At 49.6% G+C, this 22280-nt stretch overlaps 1 protein-coding gene across 3 annotated transcripts in view; it reads right to left on the bottom strand.

The window, feature by feature from the left end:
• ACAN (aggrecan) overlaps window positions 1-22280 on the bottom strand; it is a 64167-nt gene that overhangs the window by 30119 nt on the left and 11768 nt on the right. For 2 of the 3 annotated variants that reach the window (XM_067696384.1, XM_067696403.1), the window contains exons 2-5: window positions 5330-5406; window positions 3193-3576; window positions 2084-2258; window positions 644-771 (exon numbers count right to left, since the gene is read on the bottom strand). In XM_067696384.1, coding sequence (XP_067552485.1) covers window positions 644-771; window positions 2084-2258; window positions 3193-3576; window positions 5330-5399 — 757 coding nt within the window. In that variant the 5' untranslated portion in view covers window positions 5400-5406. Of the gene's footprint in view, window positions 1-643; window positions 772-2083; window positions 2259-3192; window positions 3577-5329; window positions 5407-11110; window positions 11206-22280 lie in introns of all 3 variants that reach the window. The other variant, XM_067696393.1, reaches the window with a different exon arrangement.

Below are 22280 nucleotides of genomic sequence, written 5' to 3'. Positions count from 1 at the left end.
CCCTTACAAACCAGAGAAAGACTATAGGTTTCTTCTCGCTGCCCCTGGTGCTCTCCAGAACTAGCCCATTGGGGTGGCCTGGATAGGGCTGGGGGCTGGCAGCACAAAAGCTGAGAGGGTGGCTGGGAGGCCAGCTCTCCTGGGAATGACATTTCTGATAGGCTCTCCCTGGAGTGGCCTGGGTGGGAGGGGGTCCTTTGTGAGGGTGACAAGGCTGAGCTGGGCTTTAATTGTGCAGTGGAGCTTGGGACAGCGATGGGCTGGTCAAGCAGCGGGGGTCCTGGCTGGGAGGAACAGTCACAGGTGAGAGACCAGTTATAAATATTCTTGGGCCTAGTGATGGCCCAGTTTGCAGGTACCTCGGGCCACTGAGGCCCTCCCCCAACGTGGAGAGTGAGGGGGCCAGACCCTTCCTTCCTTAAGTCTTCCCTCCCCCACCCACGCTGGGCATGATGAGGCTGGGGGCCAGGGAGGGGGGCAGGGCAGGGGGGCAGGGCAGGGGCGGGGAGGAAGGGGGTGTTGAGGGTGTGATGTCCTGGATCAATGCCCTGCCCAGGAGGAGGCCCCTGTGATCCTGAGGGTCAGCAGGATGAAGGGACTGGGGAGCCGGCTCTTGGGAGGTCGGGGGGGGGGGTGGCCTCACCCTCCATCTCCTCTGCGAAGCAGTACACGTCATAGGTTTCATTGGTGTCACGGATGCCGTAGGTTCTTACACCGGGAAACTCATCCTTGTCCCCATAGCAGGCTTCCCTTGGAGTGTGGATGGGGTACCTACCAGGAACCCAAAGTAGGGATGTGACAGTCAGGGGATGGAGGGGGCCAGTGGCCCGTGCCCTTGTATCCTCCTCCCTTGTGGGAGGAAACGGTGACTTACTGATGTGTTTGCTGAGATCTGCCTAGATCTGTGGGCTACTTGTTTCTACAGCTTTTTCCCCAGCTTTATTAAGATATGTTTTCACCGTTACTGGTGATTAAAGGCGGACCCCTTTACTGAATATTTATTGGTACCAAACATGTTCTATCAGGAGCTTGCAAATCTTTTCTGTAAAAGGGCACATAGTAAATATTTTAGGTCTTACAGGCCATAGGGTCTTCATTGTGACCTTGCCATTGTAGTGTGAATGAAGCAACCACAGACAAAATAACAGGAGTGGCTGTGTCCCCATAAAACTTTGTTTACAGAAACAAGGGGTGGGTTGGATTTGGCCCATGAGCCGTAGTGTGCTGACCCTTGCTCTGTAACATTTGAGTCTCTCATCAACCAAATGAGGTGCTATTACAACTCTATTTTAAACTGGAAGAAACTGGGGCCCAGAGATGTTAAGCAATTTGTTCCAGGTCACACAGCTTCCAAGTGTCAGAGTTGGGATTTGAGCCCAGCTCTTTCTGAGGCTGAGGTGTGGGCTCTTGCACTATGCTAGGCTGTTGTCTTATTTTGCTTTAAAAAAAAATGGCTAATGGGTTTTGTGTCCTAAGATCTTTTGCCTACCCCAAGATTACAAAGGGATTTCCCTTTGTTTTCTTCTTGTGGCTTTGTGGCTCTGGCTTTTGCATTTAGAGCTCTGATCCATCCCCAAAGAAGTGTCTCATCTTGCTTTTACAGACTTGATCACACAATTGCAGTCCCTTGAAGGCAGGGCTCTGACTGTCCTGCTGCACAACCTATTCCTCAGCAGCTGTGCTCAGGGAAAAATGCATCAAGAGGCTTAATTTACATATGGCTTGCCTTATTAAAGACAAACTGAATGTAAAGTGGTTTACAAAAATGTATAAACAACAAAGTTTTAAAAAGATATAAGTGAAGAAATCATGGCAAAGGGAAAAATGAGTAGGAAAAATAATCATGTGTAATTTGCATGGAGAAAATGCTTGTGTAGCGCAAAGTTGCTAGTGGCCACTCACTCCACCGCAGGACAGAAGACCAAGGATTTGGGACAGGTTATCGGGGCCTGACCTAGAACTGGTCAAGGCATCCCTTCAGCCCCAGCTGAGGTTGGGCTCTGTGTCTGGCCGGCACCAGCTCAGTACTGTTCAACGTTCCAGCCCATCACCCACCCTACTCCTATGGTAGCCTGGGGCTCACCTGACAGTCTGGTCTGCCAGCCAGCCGGCGTCGCACTGGTGGAAGCCGTCCTCATAGGCGGCCTGCAGCTGCTCGGGCGTGGCGATGATGGCGCTGTTCTGCAGGCAGGCTCGCTGCGCCCTGTCGAAGTCCAGGGTGTAGCGTGTGGAGATGGCTCTGTAATGGAACACGATGCCTGCAAGACACGAGACGGCAAGAGAGCAGGTCAGGCACAGCCTCCCGTCACCCAGGCCCTTGCAGAATTAGGGCAGGAGTCAAGGGGATGTAGAGACATCTGGTCGGGCCCCTAGCTGATGGGTGGCTCCTGTCTCCACATTTGCATGTGGTCCTTCTGCCTTTCCTGAAACACCTCCGGTAATGGGGAGCTCACTACCTCACAAGGCATCTTTTTGGAAACCTGTGATAATTCTGATAATCAGAAAGTTCTTTGACTTGAACTAAAATCTGCCTCCTTATAATTTTTTCTTGTCATTCCAGGTCCCTATATTTGCTTTGCAGAAAGAGACACTTAGAGCTCCATGCACCCTCAGCCCAGGGGCATCCTAGTGGGAATCCTGTTTAAGGCACAGGCAGGAGTGGACCGTCTTTGGCAGAGTCACCCAGCAGAAAAAATCTGGTGCCGACTGAAGTCCTAGAGCCAACCAAGGACAACCACATTCCTTGGTCCATCGAGAGCAAGGGAACCAGGGTGTCCTCATCCCTTTCTTTGGCTTCTGGAACTGGAGATGGGGGAGGGAAAAGACACCTGGGTAGAGAGTCAGGAGACTACTCTGGCTCACTTCCAGGGAAACTTCATTCAGGCAAGTCACTTAACCTCAGTTTGCTTGTCTGTAAAATGGGGATGATCACAAGGCAACCGAATCACAGGATTGATGGGAAGAATAGACTGTCATTTTCATGCGACTGTGGCCCTGAAGAATTTAATTCATTTAAATTCCAGAGAGAGTGATGTTACCAGCTCTGTGTTAGAAGTTAAGTAACTTGACTGAGGTGCAAACCGTCAGGGGGAGGAGCCGGGATTTGAAAGCCAGACAGCCTGGCCCGACAGAGGATGCCATTCTGGTTCTTCCTGCAGGTGAAGCAGGGCCCCTGTGGGAGGAGGCTCTCACCTTTCACCACGACCTCCACGGTGGCCTTGCTGTCCTCGATGCCGTGCATCACCTCGCAGCGATAGATCCCAGAGTCATTGGAGCGCAGGTTCTGGATTTCCAGGGTGGCGTCGCTGGGGATGGCCGGGTAGTTGGGCAGCGTGACCCTGTCTCGGTAGGCACTGTTAACCCGCACCTGCCCTTCAGTCGCCACCAGCAGCACCAGCTCCTTCTCCTTGGAAATGCAGCTCCACTTGATTCTTGGGGCGAGGGGGGCGGTGGAGGGGGCGGTGGTCACGGGGTGCATGGGGTCGATGAAGTAGCAGGGGATGGTGAGGGAGCTCCCCAGGAGGACCCGCAGCGGGGACGGTTCAGGGATGCTGACACTCAGCGAGTTGTCAGGGTCTGTGCGGGAGACACGGGGGTGGGAGACAGACCTGTTAGTGCCCAGAGAGGACCACCCAGCCTCCCTGTCAGTGTTTCTGGAAATGACAAAGTCCCACGAGTGTGCTGGTGTCTATCCTGCGCCATAGGGAATTCCCTTTCCAGAGCAGCTTTCTCAAGACCTCTGGTCTCTGTGCCTCAAGACAGGAACTATGGAGCCAGAAAGGGCTGCAGAGGAGGGCAGGGGAAGCTTCAGAGGGGAGACCACTTCTCTGTTTCTGAAACTGGGGTACCCAAAGTGATGCCAAGCCATAGGATAAACAGAACCCATCTTCCTGGAGTGACAGCTTGACTCAAAAATTGGCAAAAAATTATCTGGAGATAGAAAAAATTATTATAGGGAGGAAAAAATATCCATACAACTTTTTAAGCTAAGATATAAAAATATCAAATACTTAAGGAGTATAGCGAGGCCTGCTATAAGGAGGTCTGCCTCAGGCTCCATCCTGACCTTGCAGAAGGATGAATCATTCTCTTCTGCTGTTGGGGGATCGGGAGCCTAGCTGGAGAAGCACCAGAGAGGATCAGACATTTAAGTCTGCAAAGGGTCAGACTGGGGTGGGGTGGGATATGATTAGACTCCACAAAAACACATGGAGAGCATTGATAGGGAAGATGCAGCGTGTTGCCAAATCCTGTTAGAAGTCAAAGATCTTCCTGGAATTGGCAAGAAGTTGCCTTTGAAAAAATAGCACCTTTCATGGAGATTCATACACTTATTGAATCTTTTTTTTCCAGGAATCTAGAGGTTGAAAATAAAAATGTTTCAGGTATTTGTGGGTGGCAGATACATAACAAGGCAGGGAAAGGGGAGCCAGGAATGTTTGGGGTGAACTCTAACCTTCTGATGTCCTGGCCGGTCACCACCAGGCCCTTCACAGAAACCTCCCTCTGATACTCAACCCTAGCACGTGACACAGTGTGGTTTTAGTGATGGTGGTTGTCTGGGGACAGCTGGAAGTGACAGCAGCGCCTGGCTCTACAGTTTTGAAAGCTCTCAACCAACCCTCGTGAACTGGGTGGGCTGTGTGGGCAAACCACCCCAGGTTATAGCCAGGGGTCCCAGAGCAAGAGTACAGATGGAGACCCATGGACCATATGTCTAAATATTTAAAAGCTATAAATCAAGCCAACAGATTGTTAAGTAAAACATGTTCTATCTTCTTATTTGACAGTGATACTTTTCAAAATGAAAAGCCGGATTCAAATTTAGAATTCTTGGATTCCTTAGAGTTTTGCATTGAGATGTGTTGGCTAAGCTGGAGGAGGGGAAATCAGGGCCCCTTCTCTTCCCACCACAGCTCTGCATTTTGAGGGGTCTGTGTGTACCCCAGTCCTCACATCCCAGCCCTGTCTACACTCAAACAGCCACCCCTTCACCTCTCAGACTGGAGGCGTGGTTCCTCCATGGGAGGATGGACCCAGAGGAACGAACCATGCAGCCCTGGAAGTGACTTGGGTCCAGCTGGACAGGGAATTCTGGGCGTTCTGGGTACCCAGAGGGAGCACAGATCTGAGCGGACACATCTCACTGGCCCTACAGATTCCTCATTCTTTAGGGAGCTTTGGGGCTGGAGGAGGATAAGAGGGGCCTCTAGGGTGATGGCCCAGAGTAAGCACCAGGACTGGCAGGACTAGGTTCGGGTCCCCCATCCCCAGGGTCCAGTCCTCAGTGCCTGCTGGAGAGATGAGACATGAGTGGGAATGTCCTCACCTGAAACTTCTACTGAGATGGCTGCTGCGATGACTCTCAGAGTCAGAAACACGAAGAGTAAAGTGGTCATAGTTCACCTGGAAGAGAGGAGTTATTCGGAGGTTCAGATACAGTGAGGTTGAGGGTCATGTGTCACATGACGAGTGTGATAAAGTCCTGGCCTGTGGATCTGAAATTGCATAGGGATAAGGAGGCTATACTGTATAAGCACAGGGAACTCTGCTCAGTACTCTGTAATGACCTATATGGGAAAAGAATCTAAAAAAAGAGTGGATATATGTATACGTATAACTGATTCACTTTGCTGTACAGCAGAAACTAACACAACATTGTAAATCAACTATACTCCAATAAAAATGAAAAAAAAAAAAAAAGGTAAGGAAGCTGCCTGTGACTCGAGAGATATCTTCTGCAAGAATCCCCTCCTCACAAAACCTTCACGGATTTCTCAGTTTAATTACCGGTGTGAGGCTGGAAACCTCCTCCTACATTTTCTAGGGAACCTCTCACCTTCTGACCAACAAAGGCTCATCCTAAAGGATCCCTGCAATGGTTGATTTTATGTCAACTTGACTGGGCTCCAATATTTGGTCAAACGTTATTCTGGGTGGGTTTATGAGGGTGTTTTGGGATGAGATTAACATTTTTTTAAAAGACTTTTCGTTTTTTTTGATGTGAACCATTTTTTAGTCTTTACTGAATTTGTTACAATATTGCTTCTGCTTTTTATGTTTTGGTTTTTTGGCTGTGAGGCATGTGGGATCTTAGCTCCCCAACCGGGGATCGAACCCACACCCCCTGCATTGGAAGGCGAAGTCTTAACCACTGGACTGCGAGGGAAGTCTCAAGGATGAGATTAACTTTTAAATTGGCAGACTGAGTAGAGCAGATTGCCCAGCTAATGGGGGTGAGCCTCGCCCAATCAGTTGAAGGCCTGAGTCAAACAAAACGGCTGAACCTCCCCCGAATAAGAGATAATTTCTCCTGCCTGATGACCTTCAAACTGCCTTCAGACTCGAACTGAAACATTGGTTCTTCCTGGGTCTCAAGGCTTCAGACTCAGGCTGGAACAACACCCTAGCTCTCCTGGGTCTCTAGCTTGCCAAAAACCTCAGTAATCATGTGAGCCAATTCCTTAGAATAAATCTCTTTCTATGTGTATACACACATCCAAATGGTTCTATCTCTCTGGAGAACCCTGACTAACACAATTCCCCAGGCCCAGAAAAGTGACATGAGTTACCCAACCTCCCTGATGAAATCTGGACCTGCCACCGATTTCAAATTCAGGAATCTTGTGCGTTTTAGGATGGAGGATGCTCCAAGATTTGGGGCACAATTCAGGGGCCTGGTTCAAGTCAGGGGAAGGATGCTCACCCAGAGAGCTCTGTGGGATGGACAGGTTAATAATTTAGGAGAGAAATGAGAGCCCAGGATCCCTGGAGCCCTCTTGCTGGCCCAAACAATGATTTCATGTGAATTAGAGAAACAAACTTCCCTTATTGCCATCTGCTGGAAAACGGTCATGCTAAGTATACTAATCTTTGAAGGGCAACCCCTGCATTACTGGGATCCTGACTCCAAGTGGGCGAGTGCAGTTAGACCCCAAGAAAACCCATCTGAAGTTCCAAGAGATCAAAGCTGGTTCTCAGCTTTGGCTGCACGTTGAGATCACCTGGGCTTCAGCCTGGTCCTCAGGCATTTTAAAATCTCCCCAGAAGGTTCTAACGTGCAGCCAGGATGTGGGCAGTCACACTGCTGACACCTGTGACTCGCACCCCATGACACGTGCCCGAGGATGTTTACTGAGCTGTTCTGTTGGATGGACCTGCATTGGCACGTTCCCTACCCTCCTCTCAGTCTGTGAGCGTTTAGTCTTGGTTTAATGAGAGTTTGCATGCTCCGCTGGAAGGAGGGAGGAAGCCTGGAACTAAAGACAAGAAGGGAGCTTTCAGAGGCTAAGAGTAATGCCCAACTGAGGCTGCGGCCAGTGTCCCTGACCTTGACTCTGTCAGCATCTGATGGCCCAGCAGGCGTCGCTATTGGCTCAGTCACCATCAGCTGGGGCCGGATGGATGTGAGGATGAGGGCCTCCCGTGGTCCCCATCTCTGGAATCTGTGTGGGAGGGGCGGGCAGGGCCCAGGACTCTAGGGACCCTCTTGGGTGACCCCAGTCTGTCATTTGAGTGATCTTTCCACTGCTATTCTTCATTCATTCCACATACATTGGGCACCTGAGGGATGAAGGGCCGTCTGTACGGGTGCTGCTGGGGCCCCAGAGATGGAGCCATGAGGCACAAAATGAGTGGGAAGTCTGGGAAATCCCAAAGGCTTAAGAAGCAGCTCCTTGCTTCTCCTCAGGGATGTTTCTCCTTAGAGGCTGTCTTCAAAAAGAAAAATCTCTGGGGCTCCAGGTTCTGGCTCTCTCAGGTCCAGTGTGATCCGTCATGGCCAAGAAATATTCCCCCGGAGGCTAAAACGGTCAGGTGTCTCCTCCACTGTGAGGAGGGGGCTAGACTTGCGGGCCCCCCTCTTCCCAGAGCCTCAGGGAAACCGTGTCCAGACACAAGGCCGCCTGTTCTTCTTCCCTCAGGAACACCCTTCACGGAGAAGTTCTGTGTATGTTTTCGGAGTTGTGCTTCTTTTCTCACTCTCTGAACAAGCCTGACATTGTCCAGGAGGCAATGGTTCTCTGTGGGGCTTGGGTCTGCTCTGTTTTTCTCCCTGGCCTCGGCCAGGAATGAAAAGGGCAGGGAGTGGGCATGGGGGAGGCGGAGTGTGGGCAGAGAAACTAATTTTATTTCTTCTTCTTTTTTTTTAAGACAAACTTTGGGATAGAAATATCGCAATAAATATGCTCTTGTGTTTGCGTGTGTTTTCTCAGCTGTAAAGAAAATAGGGAGAAATTCCATTCTGTCTGGGTTCCAAGTGTCTCCAGGACTCACTGAGCCTTTATGTGATGAGATGGACTTTGCCAGTCCTTCAACAGGGAGGCCTTTCTCCATGGGAGGCAGAGTTAGTTGTGGCGAGGGGATTGGGTAGCTGGGACTGAGGAAGGGGTAAGGGGGCATCTGAAATGGAGGGAAAGAGGAGCCTGGAAAGTGGGAAGTGGATCCTGGGTGAAGGCAGGGGTGTGTGAATGGAGCTTCTGTGGGAGCCATGTGTGTGAGCTTGGGTTCATCATCAAGGAATCGGCTTTTTTAGCAGAGAATTATTAGGAGGCTTGATGGGAGAAAATAAGCTTGCTAGTGCTTTGAACCTGAGCTGAGGCTGCGTGTGTGCATGTGTGTGTGTGTGTGTGCATGTGTGTGTGTGTGTGTGTGTGTGTGTGTGTGTGAGAGAGAGAGAGAGAGAGAGAGAGAGAGAGAGACCCATAGCTGAACACAGGAAAACCCACCTCCTCTTCAGCTAGACTCTGTCCCATGGTTGCCAACCCTGCTGGGCCTTTGACCTTTATTCCATCAGATTATGGGATTGAATGGGCAGCTTGCCTGCTTGCCCTGAATTCCTATTCCAGCAACGTGCAGTGGAGACCCCCAGACCTGGGTCCCAGTCCTGGCTCGGCCACCTCCTGCTCTAATAACACAGGACCCACCTCCACCGCTGTTTCAGAGACCGAGTAGGATAAGGTGCCAGGCAGGCCCTGCTTCTGGAGGGCGGGGGCTGTGTCTCTGGCTTGGTACCCAGCCCAGGGTCTGGCACTCAGCAGGCATCCACCAGCACCACTCTCTTCCCACCTCCCTAGCGTCAGGCCCGGGTGAGCCCCTCAGAACGTGGGGACTGGAGAGCGTTTAGCGGTTACAGGGTGGCTTCTTGCCCTGGGATGAGGGTTGGACTAGATGACTTTCTATAAAGAATAAAACTGCATTTGCTTCAAAAACAACATCACCACCCTACCAAACTTTGGAAAATAAGAAACTAGAGAAAATAAATCACCATAATCCTCGATCCTAATCCAACCATTATTCGTGTTTTGATAGTTTTCCTTCTGGTCTTTTTCCTTAGGCATCTACTTGCTTTTCATGGAGTTGTAATCTTTTTGCATCCTATTTGCTTCTTCCACATAGCACGATGGACCAAATGACTGCTTTTGGTTCCTTCAGAACTGATGGCTTTGGGGTTTTACAATCATGACCTCACTGCCGGAAATCCTTTCTATGTGGCCGGGACAGGTGGTCTTCAGCCTCTAATCGAACAGGAAGTGCTCATTCCTTCACGGGGTGACCCACCCATGGCTGGACAGCTCCAATTGTGCTCAATATATTTCAAGACGGAGTCAAGGTGACCCACCCCTATTACAATTTCCACCCATGAGTTCTCCCCTCAGGGACCACACTAAACAAGCCCACTCCTCTTTTATGGGACTCATGCCAGATCTTCAGGGGTCTAATCTGCTCTCCCATCTGCTGTTCTCCTATGGAGACATTCCTAGTCCCTTCAAATGTTCCTCATGTGGCTTCTCCTCCCTCCCTGGAGCCACAGAAGGTCAAAGCTGGGATAGACTTTAGTGAACATCAAGTCCAACTCTTCCATTTTACAGGTGAAGAAACCGAGGCCAAAGGAGGTAAGTGATTTGCTCAAGGCCACACAGTAAGTTGGAGATGGAGCCAGGACCAGCGTTCTGGTCCCGAGTTCTCAGGACTGGCTGTCTTAATGCCAGGTTTGTGAGCTCCACAAGGCGGCGACTGTGTCTGCTTGTTCCTCACTGTCTCCCTGGCCCCCAGCAGAATATCCAGCAAAGAGAGAGGGCAATTAGGAAATATCTACCAAATGAATGAATGAATGAATGAACAAATGGAGGCCCAAGAACCTTAGAAGTCACCTCCTTCAACCCCAGGCCTCTGAGGGAGGAGGCTTGGGCTGGAGGCCCACATTTGTTGAGCACCCATGAGGGACACAGCCCTTTGAGGCAGACTATTTTGCAGTCAATAAATCTCAGCTAGAGACATACATTGCTTGCTTGTGATGCGCACAGCAGTAATGATTAATGCTAGTGCATCAGTACAGTGTGTGACAGTGTGTGACTTTGGGAAGGTCATAGTCCAGGTGCAGCCCAGGAGTGTGACCCCCCCACGGTCTTCCCTTCCCAGGGCTCCAGGTAGAGCCAATGCTTGAAATTGGTCACGATGGGAGTATTTACACCATGGAAATCAGGAAACACTACAAACAAGGGCTTTTCTTTTTCTTCTTTCCTTTTCTGAGAGTGGGCTTACCAGCACACTCCTGGAAGTTACTAACACTAAATAAAGAAGGCAGCCGGCAGAAGGGTAATGAGCACTTCTCCTTTTCTAATGAAGCCTTATTCGTCCTTCGTTTTGCTGTCCTGCATGAGTTCTGAAGCTGACCCTGAAACCAAGGCCAGTTTGCCAGCCTGAGGGCCGGGTGGGGTCACAGTCATCTCCATGTCATATTCTCAGGCCCAGCCTGACAGCCACATTAGTGTGAACTCAGCAAATGTTTGCTGGTTAAGTGAATGTATTCACTCCCCCTTCCCTGACCCTGCAGGGCCCCTGTGTCCTCCGTGAAGCCTCATCAGGCCCTGCCCCTCAGTTCTGCTCTCCCAACTGTGACTGCTTGTACAGCCACTTTGGCACTTATTTTTCTCTATTGTTTTACATACGTTAGCTTGGCCTCATCATGCAGACTGTGACCTCCTTAAAGTTAAAATCAAGCCTTAACTGAAAAAAAAAAAAGTCCTCCTGTGTTAATTCACACAGTGCGGGTCGGGTGGGGAGTGGGTTGGGGGTCGGGAACAACAAAAAATGGTATTTTGACACCTACTTGTTAAACGAATGGGTGGATGCTGGAATTTAGTAGACTAGTTGACCAGTAAGATTTGTCAGTACCCAAGAAGCTCTGTGTCTGTGACTTAAGTCCTGAGGAGAGATTCAAGAGGACCAAGGTCAGCCATTCCCCTAGCCACCAGCCTCCAGCACATCATTTATTTGCAGGCTAACTTCCCAGTGGTGCCTCTTCTCTTACCACTCATGGATCCATGCATACAAGTGGTGGCATATGCACTTGAGATTGGAGTTTTAAACCCAGCATAGGGGAAGTGGTAGGGCTCCCACACCAAGGACACATCTGGCCAGAGTGACCCCAGCTGCAGCTGCTAATTTTCCACATATTCTAAATAGACATGGTGGGGGGTGGTGTGCAAAAGGGGAGCCAGGAAACTGATTCCAGGAGAACATATACAAGCCCTCAGTTTTCCTAACTGCAAACTGGTATCAGAATGCAAGCTTCACCCCAGGAACACTGTGAAGGTAATTTTCATGGATGCTAATACTGTTTTTGTATTTCCTCCTCTTTCTCTTCTCTCCCTTTTCTGTATTCTCTCTCCATCTATATCTTTTCCCATATAGTTGACTTCCTTATTCCTATTGTGTTACTTGCTTGGTCATCACCAAAGCATAGTAAATTCTGCAAATGTTTTCCTGCTTTCTGGGCAATTAAGTGGGTCCTCTGAAAAAGGCTGCTGGCAGTGGGTGGGGGGCTGTAGATCGACCTTTCAAGCCCATAGTTTTGTCTAGGATTGGCCTCAAGCAGCATTGTGCTTAGACAGAAGGGCACAATGAGGTGGGGAGGAAGGGTTTTCCTCTGAGTTGCTTATAGCCTAGCGGATGGAGACAAACCTATACCCAGAGATAGCAGACATCAGTGAGTGGGCGCTGGATCCTAACCTTGACCCTGCCTAGAATGACTGTATGACCCCGAGCGTCAGTTTTTCCATCTTTGACATGGGGCAGAGTGGGAAAATTGGCCCTGGAGTTCTCTGAGATTCTAAATGCCAGCTCCACACAGTTCAGAAGAGAGACTATTTGATATGGGGTCAGAGTGAGTCACATCTCACAGTCACATCACAGCCTCCCCCATGGTTAAGAACCAGATCATCTGTTACTTGCCCCTGCACCAAGAACAGCATTATCTGGGAAAGTTCAAGCCCACTTGGAAAGATGTCCCTTGTGCCCTCAATGTGCTGGGGAAGAAGTGAGGGGCAGCAGGATGCAAAGAGGGGAGCTGTGAGGTTGTGGGGGTCCTGCCTAAGTCTCAGAGGAATTAGGGGAGGCTCTAAGGAGAGGAGCAAGGCTCAAGTGGTGGAATTGGGAGAAAAAATAAAGAAATCAAGAAACGACACAGGTCCATACCTGGTATCTCTGCAAATGTGGCCATGGGCTTATCTCCCAGCAGTGCCCTTGGCTTGGGTCTGGCCCTGCACTTTCCCATCCTTCCTTTTGCTCACACAGTTTGTTCTTTCCAGAATACTCTGCATCTGTAGAACAGCTCTACATCTGACCTAATCATAGCCTTCTCTGAACGCAGTGCAAATGCTGCCTCCTGGGAACTTCCAGGTACCCTGGCCTGAAACCATCTCCTTTCCGCCCATGTTCTTGTCATTCCTTGTTGTTACCACCAATTAATTAACGAATACATCCCAGCTTGTGACTTCTTTCCCACTGCTGGTTTAAACTACCAGACCAAGCACTTATGGGGGTGTGTGGGTGGCTGGGTGGAATGGCTTGGGTGGAGGGCAGGGCTGTGTAGTGAGAAGATGGCTGTGGAGTCACAGAGATGCTGTTAACTCACAGTCCTGATACTTATATGGAAACATAAAATCTTGGTCCAATTATTTAACCTCTTGAAGGATTGGTTTCTTTACTTCTAAAGTGCTGATCAAATAGGATCTATCGCATAGGGCTTTCGTGGGGATTAAATGAGAGACACTGTGTGGCTCTCAGTAAATTTTGTCTCCTTTCCTAAGTCTTGTCCAACTGAATCCTCCCTCACTGAGGAGGGAGAAGAGAACAGCTGCATCATGCACACCCATCACGGCATTCAGTCTAGCATAGACGCACTGAGCACCTGCCGTGGTCGCCGAGGACAGGGCTCTGCATGTAGTAGCTCCACAACCAACACGTGCTGACTTGATAAGAAGTTACACCCAAATACAGTTTATGCCTCGATCTAATTTAAATGATGCCCCATGAGGATGGTCTTTTGATCTGCAATGATAACAAACCATGGGACCCCCTCCCCCACCAACTAGGTTAACCTAGGCTCATTCCTGCATTCGCACCAAGCCTGGGCACAGGATGTGGGTTCGAGTAAAATTCTGGACTGTAAGTAAGATCCTAATGCTGCTGGGGTCGTATCCAGTGACACAAGACCGGTCACTCTCAGAGCTTCTCCATGTTCACTGACTGAGGGCAGCCCTCCCGGTTCCACCCTCCAGCAACAGTGAGTATCTTACAGTCAGAATCAGCTTATACAGTGGTTTCAGGGACCATCTGAAGACTACCTTTATGAAGGGCTTACTATGTGCCAGGAACTATACTCTGACCATAATGGTACATAACGCCATGCTTAAAAAAACCTTTCAAAGGTTGGTTTTGTTATCCTCACTTTACAGATTGTGAGATGACTGCTCAGAGAGGTTAAACAACTTGCCAAAAGTCACACAGATAGTACGTGGCTGAACTTGGCTTGGAACCCATGTCTTATGGCTATAAATTCCATGTTTCTTCTCAACATTCCCAGCCCCTCTACATTCATTAGTTTTACTCATTCATTCACTCTTCAGTCAACAAACATATTTAAATTAAGGGGAAGATAGGGGATGTTCTCATTGAATTTCAGATCCAGAGGGTTTTAGGGATTGGTAGAGCGTAAAATGAGTCCCTAATTAGTTCATCAGAGGGAAATCCACATTTACTCCAGCTCTGCCCAGGACTACAGAGCACCTGGAATATTGGGCAGGGCTGGGGGGATCTTGACAAAGATTAACACAGGGTCCAATCTGGAGAAGGTGAATTCCCAAGTGAGAGTCCTGACCCACTCTTGGACCTTCCATCAGCAGGGAGGTCCCCAGCCAGAGCTCCGAGTCCTGTCTTTCCCTCTGTGCCTAGAAGTCCAATGGAGGAATGGCCCCTGCAGCCCAACATGGCAGCTCTTCCCCAAAGTCCTTCAGGCAAATTGCCTGAGGGGGTCCAAAAAAAGATGGCCACTGCACAAATCCAATTCTGCTCTGCTGGGCTGCAGGCAGCCCTTGCTAACTTCTTTCCAGGGGTCTTCAGGGCTGGTTTTTAAAAGAGCTCCAATCAAGTCATTCTTGATTGAATGCGCCATGTCTCAGCCAGTGTCTGCAAAGGCATGAACATCACTTGCTCATGAATAATTGGCCTCCTATCAGCCAACTCACCAGAAAAGTCAGTAGAGCCCTCCCTTGGGCTGGGTGTTCTGGACCTTTCTAATGTCCCACCCTGCCACGTGAGGACCCTTGCCTCCACCAGCTAGAAGAACTGGCCAACTCCTTGCAGGGAGAGGCGACTCAAGGGAAGGAAGCCCTTTCTGAATTTCAGCTTCAGACATCAGCCCAATGAGCTATTTCTGCCAACGTCAATCTGTGGCCAAACTCCCTGTCCTTACCAGGGGCCAGGAGGATGCTGGTCCCACAACAAAAACAGCACTGGCCTTGGCTTGCTGAAGGTCTATGTAGGTTTGAAGGTAAAGGCCCTCCCTGCGGAGGTGGGTGATGTGCACAATGGGAAATTGGAAGGAGTAGACCCTGGTTCAGGGCACAGAGCACATAAAAGACTTTAGAAAACATCAATTTCTCCTCTCTCTGGCCTTTCTGTCGTGATTCCCTTCACCCACCAATAAAGGTCCTTGCTAGTAATAACTGACCTGGATCTATTGTGACAAGATATATTCTGTTCTTCATCTTCTCTCTGGGGTCTACTTTAAACCCCATGCAATTTCCTCAAATGGCCTCTTCTCAGTTTCCAGGGAGACAATATGGTTTGGGAGAAGGTGGGTACCTTAAAAATACAACCTGAATTCATACCGTTGACTCATCACTTGCTATCTGGGTGAGCTTGGGGAAGTCTCTTGGCAGCTCTGGCCAGAATATCCATGAATGAGGCCTCTGGAAATGGCTAATTTCCAGTTAGGAGGAGAGGCAGGGAATGATGATTCCCATGACAAATTGCTCTAAACTTCTAATTTCCTTTAAATTATCAAACAGAAGTCTTTATGTCCCCTGAGTAGTCTGGTCCTGTCGGGTGGTGTGGCAGGAGGAGATAGAGGAAGGGAGCTTGTATCGCACTGGAACCTTGAATGAGTCAGGGATGCTGAGCTCAGGTCAGGAGGGACAGCTAAAGCAAAAGGGATCTTGGCCTGGGCTTCCCTGGTGGCGCAGTGGTTGAGAGTCTGCCTGCCGACGCAGGAGACACGGGTTCGTGCCCCAGCCTGGGAAGATCCCACATGCCGTGGAGCGGCTGGGCCCGTGAGCCATGGCCGCTGAGCCTGCGCGTCCGGAGCCTGTGCTCCGCAATGGGAGAGGCCACAACGGTGAGAGGCCCGCGTACCGCAAAAAAAAAAAAAAAAAAAGGGATCTTGGCCTATATTTCATGGCAGAACAGGACGAATGTCCTTAGAATGAAGTCCAGCCTGTCCCCATGGCCTGTAAGTATCCTACATGATACGCCCTCGCTCCTGCACACACCTCATCCTACCTCTATTCCCAGCCACATTCTAGCTGTTTCTTCTTTTTTCTTTTTTTCTTTTTTTTTTTTTGCCGTACGCGGGCCTCTCATTGTTGTGGCCTCTCCCGTTGCGGAGCACAGACTCCGGACGCGCAGGCTCAGCGGCCATGGCTCACGGGCCCAGTGCATGTGGGATCTTCTCGGATCGGGGCACGAACCCGTGTCCCCTGCATCGGCAGGCGGACTCTCAACCACTGCGCCACCAGGGAAGCCCCTAGCTGTTTCTTGAACATAAAAACTTGTTTCCCTCTAAGGGCTTTTGTACCTGCACTTCCTTCTTCCTGGTACACTTTTCTGGATCTTTCCCTAGTTGGCCACTCTTCATCATTTCAGCCTCAGTTCAAAGGTCCCTTCCCTGACCACCTTGTTCCCTCACCCCTACCCAGTGCCTCCCTATCATGTCACCCTATTACTGTTTATTTATATCATTATCATTATTAGAAATTATTGCCATTTTCTGTTTGTTTGTTTATTGTTTGTTTCCCCTCCTAGAATATACACTCCATGAGGGCAGGGACTTTTGTCTGTTTCGCTTACTAATCTACACACTTCAGGTGCCTGGAACAGTGCCTGTCACATAGCAGGTGTTCAACAAATATTTGCTGAATAAATGAATGAATGGTGCTTCATGAATGGGCAATGTTCTTTCTGGATTAAGTTCTGGAATGGAAGGAGTGTTAAGCTTAAGACTGATCATAACTGTTGCAAGTGATTTCAAAGCATTCTTGCCTCTGCAGTCCTGGAATATGTTGGAAGCTCTAGGAGGAAGGGTAACTCCAAATGTGGCGAACAGGGGTAGCCTAGAGCATGCCATGGCCCCTGGAAAGATTCATCCACCCTCCTCTCCTGTTAAGAGGGGACCAGGAGTGGTCAGGATGGGCCCAGGGACCACGAAGCAGGGAGTGGTGGGTGACCCAGGAGATAGCATCCAGGGACAAAACAGAACTCAGAGTCATGCTGGCAGCCTGATGAAGGCTGCTTTTCTAAGGTGCCGGGAGTGAGCCAAGTCCAGAGCTGGGAAGGAAGGCCAGCCATGATGGAACTTCCTAGGGTGGGATGGAAGCAGCCAAACCTGGCCCCGAAGCCTATGACTGGACCAGGGTGGGCACCAGAGGGAAGAATTCAGCTCAACACCACCAACCTTTCCCCGTTATTCCCACCTCTCCCCACTCCCAGTTGCAATTTCCTTGTAAAACCAGTTTAAAGTGGAGAGTGGTACACGGCAAGATTAATGGATCCTGATTCACTCACCCGGGGACACTGAGCTTTGCCCTGCTCTCTTTGTGGAAAAAAACCTGGTACTTGGGACATGCCCCTTCCTGTTCTCAGCCTTCCGTTCCAGCCCGGGCACTTTGGAGGTTTTCTCTGCATTAATTTCAGACGTTGTGTAAATATCAGGCCTGGGAGTTTGGAAGAGTATCCTTCAGCCCAAACTTTCCATCAGGCACAAGCACCTTTCTTGGGGCAGGAATCTTGGGCCAAGAACTGAGTTCCCTCAACTTGGCGCTGACCACCAACCTGGCAGGACAGAATGCTCCTTCCTGCAGGAGTTTGGGAAGGGGCTAGGGGACCAAGCATGACTCCTTGGTGGCCTCTCTGGGTAGAAACTGAGCCCAGGTTTCAAAAATGATCTTCAGTAATGGTTTCTAGAAGCCGAGGGTCCTTGCCAGAAAGGGCCACCAGGCATTTGGGGTTACAGCCAAATTCCTGAACAAAGCCGAGGGCCAGGTGCCTGAGATGCAGCTGAAAGGAAACAAGGGGCAACTAGCCCAACCTCTTAAACTCTAGGGGCGGATGCACGTTCTTGGAGTTTAGTCCTGGGGTCTAGTCATTTGGAATCAAACCTCATTCTTTTGACTCTAGTTTGCATGCCCTGATTCCAGGACTGGGAAGACTTCATAGAGAACATCCACTTAGCTCCTTTTGGGTCATGCTTCTCTTTGAGAGCCAATGGGAGCTGCAGACCTGGCTCCCAGAAGGTAATCTCTAAGCCCTTATTTAGCTGGGGGCCTTGGGCCATGCTGGATAGTCTATACTAACAGTGTGATTTACGGTGGGGGTCTTGGGTCATGTGATATCAACTTGACCTCTGGAGGGGCTGGAGACTAAGGTCAGCCATGTGGGTGGTCAGCCACGTCTATATGACCAACCTCCAGTGAAAACCCTGGACAGCCAGGCTCAAGTGATCTTTCCTGGCTGGCAACACTCTATGCATGCTGTAACCCATTGTTGCTGGGAGAAGTAAGCATTGTGCACAGAATGCCCTGGGCGAGCACATCTGGATGCTCATGCCCGGTCTCTCTGGGACCCTGTCCTGCGTGCCTCTTCCCTTTGCTGATTTTGATCTGTATTCGTCTGCTGTAATAAACCGTAACTTGTGAGCATAGCAGCTTTGCTGAGTTCTTTGAGTCCTTCTAGTGAATTACTGGACCAAGAGGAGGTCTTGGAGACCTCCTGAAACTGCACCTTTCTGCTACATCAGGTTAGTTTGTCCTGCCCAGGGTGGTTCAGTGTGGGTTGAGTGGACGAGACAGTGGACAAGCCCTCTTCTTCCCACAGCCGTCCGTCAGTGACACTGCTTTCCCTTCTTGGTGCATGTGCTCTGAAGAGCCGAGCATTCTTTTTTTGGCCCTCATGTGGAAGGAATAATTGCCTTTCATCTGGAAAAGTTCCAAGGACTTCTTGGCCCTCCTCCTTCTCTCGTTTCCTCTGTCAAACACCCACCATGTGGAAAACTCTGCAGCAGGTGATGAGGGGGATTTAAGGAAGGACCAGTGTGAATCCACCCCTGGGGCTCACTGTGGGAGACTGGAGATAAGATATGGGAATAAATCCTACAATACAAGAGGGGAGCCTCTCTCAATGAGAGGACTCCAGAAGCTGCGATACAGAAATCACTCCTGTTGGGAGGACGTGAGAGAGCTTTGAAGAAGAGGTGGCTTTTGAGCTGAGCCTTGAAAGATGAGGACACTCTGGGCATGTGGAGGTAGGGAGAGGGCATTCTAGGAGGAAGGGACCACATGAACAAAGGCATGGCGAAAGGAGTGGATCCAACTGGTGAAGGATCAAATAAAGTTAGAAACAAAGTTGGGCCAGATTCTGAGGAGCCTCCATGATTGGGCTAATGACTTTGGCTTTATTCTGTAGGTGATGGGGGGCTCTCGGGGGTTTGGGGAATGACCTGATCTAAGGTGTGTGTCAGGAGGAAATCACAGCCCCCACTATCTCTGCTGGCTGATCCTTGCTCTGTGAAGTTCCCATGGTGATCAGGTTCACCTCCTCCATTACAGCAGGAGCACATGCTCCTAGAGCATTTGTCTGCCTCTGCAGGGAGATTTCACCCACTGGGCTTGCCCGTCCTTGGGCCTCCCTCACCCACGAGCACCTACCATAACTACTTCCTCTAAAAATGGCTGTCTGTTGAAGGTTGAGCCCAGGCCGGGCACGGCGCGCAGCAGCAGTGTGAACAAACAAATAATGTCATTCAAGGCTCACAGTCATCCTGGGAGGGGCACCGTTACTAGTCCCATTTTTAGAAAGGAGGATACCGAGGCTCAGCGTGGGTAAATGACTTACCGTAAATCCCACAGCCAAGGAGCGGCCGAGCCAGAATTCAAACCCAGATTAGTCTGACTCCAAAACCAGTGCTCCTAGCCAATTCTCTGCTTCCCATGCCCGTGCCAGGGATGGGGGCAGGTGCTGAGGACGCAGACTGTCACGAGTTTGTTCTTGTCACCCAAAGACCTTTGACAATCTGTGGCCTCAGCTTAAAGGCACGATTCAAAGAACGGACATTAGTTGTGTGCCTCCTACACGGGGAGGCTTCGCATTTTGACTCGAAGCACCAAGGCGCTTCGGTGCTGTAGAATAAGACCTCACGAGAGGCAGGGAGCTTGCTCTCTGAGCCCCTCACAGACCTCTCTGACTCTTGACTTGTTCAAGAATAGTCGGCGAAGAGGTGCAAACATCGACATGAGATGATGTTGCCCCCACCCCGTTCCCGTTTCCTCCCTTTCCAGCTGTCCCTGGCGTGTCCCCCGTTCTCTGCCAGCTGTTCCTGGCTGTGTAACTGTGCCCTGCAAGGCTGTCAGGATTATGGTGCCCAACAGCCTCCCGACAGGATGCCAGAGCAGCGAGCTTCATGAAAGCACCTTCTAGGGATTCATGCCATCTGCTGCCTCCCAGTCAGGGTTTCTTCAACAACATTGTCCTCACAAGAAAGTTACCTTTCCCTTTTTAACAAATTGACCTCCTTTTTAAAAAAGCTGTGATAAAATACACATAACATAACATTTACCATCTTAACTATTTTCAAGTTCATATATTTTACAGTTCAGTGGCATTAAGTGCATTCACATTGTTTCTTTTTTTTTTTTGTGGACCTCTCACTGTTGTGGCCTCTCCCGTTGCGGAGCACAGACTCCGGACGCGCAGGCTCAGCGGCCATGGCTCACGGGCCCAGCCGCTCCGCAGCATGTGGGATCTTCCCAGACCGGGCACGAACCCGTGTCCCCTGCATCAGCAGGCGGACTCCCAACCACTGCACCACCAGGGAAGCCCTGTTTCTTAACCATCACCACTATCCATCTTTAGAACACCTTTCATCCTGCAAAACTGAAATTCTGTACCCATTAAACAACAACTCCCATTTCCCCTCCTCCCCTCTCGCCCAGCCCCTGGCAACCACCATTCTACTTTCTGTCTCTATGAACTGGACTACTGTCTTTCCTTTTGAGGAGGCAAATATATATCCGTAACTGGAACCATCTAGAGATCTTTGCATGCTATTTCTATTGGACAGGTTCCATGTTTTTCTGGACTGTTTTTTATATCCAAGGAGGCCTTCATATACTCAGGGCTCTCCCGGGTACCACCTGGTCTCCAGCATCCTGGGACGTCTTCACATACCCCAGAGAGGAGCTGTACCTTCATGGGGTTGGGCTCTAAAACCACACACAAGATGGAAACCAGGTACGATCAAAATTCACCTTGAAAATCTCTTAGGAAGGTGTCATGGCGGAGCCCCCCACATTCTCTCCTAAAGAGTTGAACACAATCATCTTTCTTCCATTACTGGGTGGGGCTGTTGTTTGTTTATCTGAGCAGCAGATGAATTGCTTGTTAGGAGGGCCATGTTGTATGAGAAATACATGTCATGAAACACTAGATACACGTGTGGTGCCTCAAAATGCTCTCACTCAGAGAAATGAGGGGACGGAGGCCAACTCTGGGAGCAGCAAATTTGAGCTCCTTGTCTCTGGCTCACTGGGAACACAGACCCATCAGCGGAATGCCTGCAGGGTTTCTTACTAAAGCATGCTCTCTCCCAGTGACCACCACTGCACTGTAGCTGAGCCTCCAACCCAGGATAGCCTGATGCCAATTTCCCTTGATGGAAAAATTCACTCACAGCTGCACAATCAGCTGTACGAGGGCAAGGAACTAGGGCTCTCTGCATCACATGATGAGCACACATCACTTTCTCCAACCTAGCTTGTGGGCTTTCCGGAAAGTCAGGGAAAACTTTTAATTTCTCCTTTTGTATTCCCTACTGTGTCCAGTAGAGAGCCTGGCATGTAGAATAGTCCAATTATGGAAAACTGTTTACTGACTTGGAAACATGTTCACACTATATCATAAAGCTCAAAAATCAAGTTGCAAAATAATATGTAGAATGCAATTCCATTCTGTACTTATGTATACCTATTCACAGAAAAAAGACCAGAAAAATAAATAGAAATTTAACTCTGGTCATTGTTGGGGGAGAGTTTACAGTAGATTTTAATTTTTTCCATTTTGAGCATTTTTATTTCCTAAACTTTCTATGTTGTTCTCTATTATTTTTTAAAGGAAAAATGTTTCTAAAAATAAAATGAAATTTTATATCCTTTAAAAAAATCTAGGGGCTTCCCTGGTGGCACAGTGGTTGAGAATCTGCCTGCCAATGCAGAGGACACGGGTTTGAGCCCTGGTATGGGAAGATCCCACATGCCGCGGAGCAACTAGGCCCGTGAGCCACAACTACTGAGCCTGCACGTCTGGAGCCTGTGCTCCGCAACAAGAGAAGCCCTGATAGTGAGAGGCCTGCGCACCGCGATGAAGAGTGGCCCCCACTTGCCGCAACTAGAGAAAGCCCACACACAGAAACGAAGACCCAACACAGCCAAAAAAATAAATAAAAAGCTGAGCTTATGTCCTTCCTAAAAAAAAAAAAAGAATCTACATTCAGGCCAATCGCAGTAGAAAATAAGCTCCAGTCCTGCCAGGCCGTTAGGAGAACTGGAGTTTGTGGGTCAAAGCCAATGGACTCCCCAGTGACCAAGGTGACAGCCAATTAGGGTTGGTGTGGGGAGGTGGGGAGGAGTGTCTCAGGGAGGAAGGGAGGAGGGAGACAGTTGTCTATGTGT

This window comes from Pseudorca crassidens, chromosome 1 (genome assembly GCF_039906515.1).
Source record: "Pseudorca crassidens isolate mPseCra1 chromosome 1, mPseCra1.hap1, whole genome shotgun sequence".
Lineage (NCBI taxonomy): Eukaryota > Metazoa > Chordata > Mammalia > Artiodactyla > Delphinidae > Pseudorca > Pseudorca crassidens.
Note: the sequence above shows the minus strand (reverse complement) of the source record. Positions and strands in the feature narration are given on the sequence as shown.